This window comes from Pediculus humanus, genomic scaffold, assembly GCF_000006295.1.
Source record: "Pediculus humanus corporis 1103172107391 genomic scaffold, whole genome shotgun sequence".
Lineage (NCBI taxonomy): Eukaryota > Metazoa > Arthropoda > Insecta > Psocodea > Pediculidae > Pediculus > Pediculus humanus.
The window spans coordinates 110,497-111,429 of record NW_002987017.1 but is presented as its reverse complement, the minus strand read 5'-3'; the positions used below and the strand labels follow the sequence as shown (position 1 = coordinate 111,429).

The following is a 933-nucleotide window of genomic DNA, read 5'->3' as shown; positions in this document are numbered from 1 at the left end:
ATGAATGTTTTGGAATGGAATTCAAAACCTTTTCCAGACAATTTCAGATCAAAATTAAATGAATCAGAAGTTTTAAAATTGGTTAGTTTTAGGTTATAATATACATAAATAAAATGTAAAAATTTTAAAAATTTTTCTCACCAAATTTTTTTTTTTTTATCTAGGCTTACAATTTTAATTTGTCTTTACCAGATTCTGACTTGTATGTAATGGAAACATTTTCTATAAGAGGAAAAGAATTACATAATAAAATAAATGAAATTCATTTATCATCCATGCTTATAGTATTATTAAATGGAATTAACAAAGGTAAATCAATGTAGCTTTTACAATTCTCTTTCATTTACATTATCGATTATTTTATCATTCATTTTAGAATTCGATTTGGAAGAAAAAGTTTTTTTTCAAAAACAAAGCGTCATCAACCATTTATTTAGTTTGTTAATTGGAAATGATAGAACATCATCCAGTAATGCTGTTAATAGTATTATAAAAGAATTAGAAATGCATAATTACATAAAAACATTAACAGATAAATGTTCTAATGATAATTTCACAATTCAAATACCACCAAAGTGTATTGAATCATACATTGTTTCAAATGATGTAAAGAAAGAAGATTTAGCAATTTCATTTCTACTCACATTATCTTTTATAAAAGTTAACATTTTACAAAATGAAACGACATTTGAAAAATTGAATTCGTCAAAATGGCAACTTAAAAAAGAAGCAACTGTAGAATAAATTGATTATTTAAATTATAATTTTTACATATATATATTTATTATATATTCTGTTAAATTTAATATTTAATAAAATTCAATTTTTGTTAAATTAATATTGTTTTCTAAGAAAAATATAAAAGAATTTTTATTATTATCGTTTGATGTTTTGTAAAACTTTTCATTTTTTATTTTACATAATTACTAAATA

At 20.5% G+C, this 933-nt stretch overlaps 1 protein-coding gene across 1 annotated transcript; it reads left to right on the top strand.

Moving 5' to 3' along the window:
• Nucleotides 1-744, top strand: Phum_PHUM041630 (uncharacterized protein; the record flags this gene model as incomplete). The annotated part of the gene is made up of 3 exons (XM_002423133.1): nucleotides 1-81; nucleotides 165-309; nucleotides 377-744. 3 exons carry the CDS (start codon nucleotides 1-3, stop codon nucleotides 742-744), a joined length of 594 nt encoding a protein of 197 aa, XP_002423178.1.
• Between the last annotated feature and the right edge of the window lie 189 nt (nucleotides 745-933).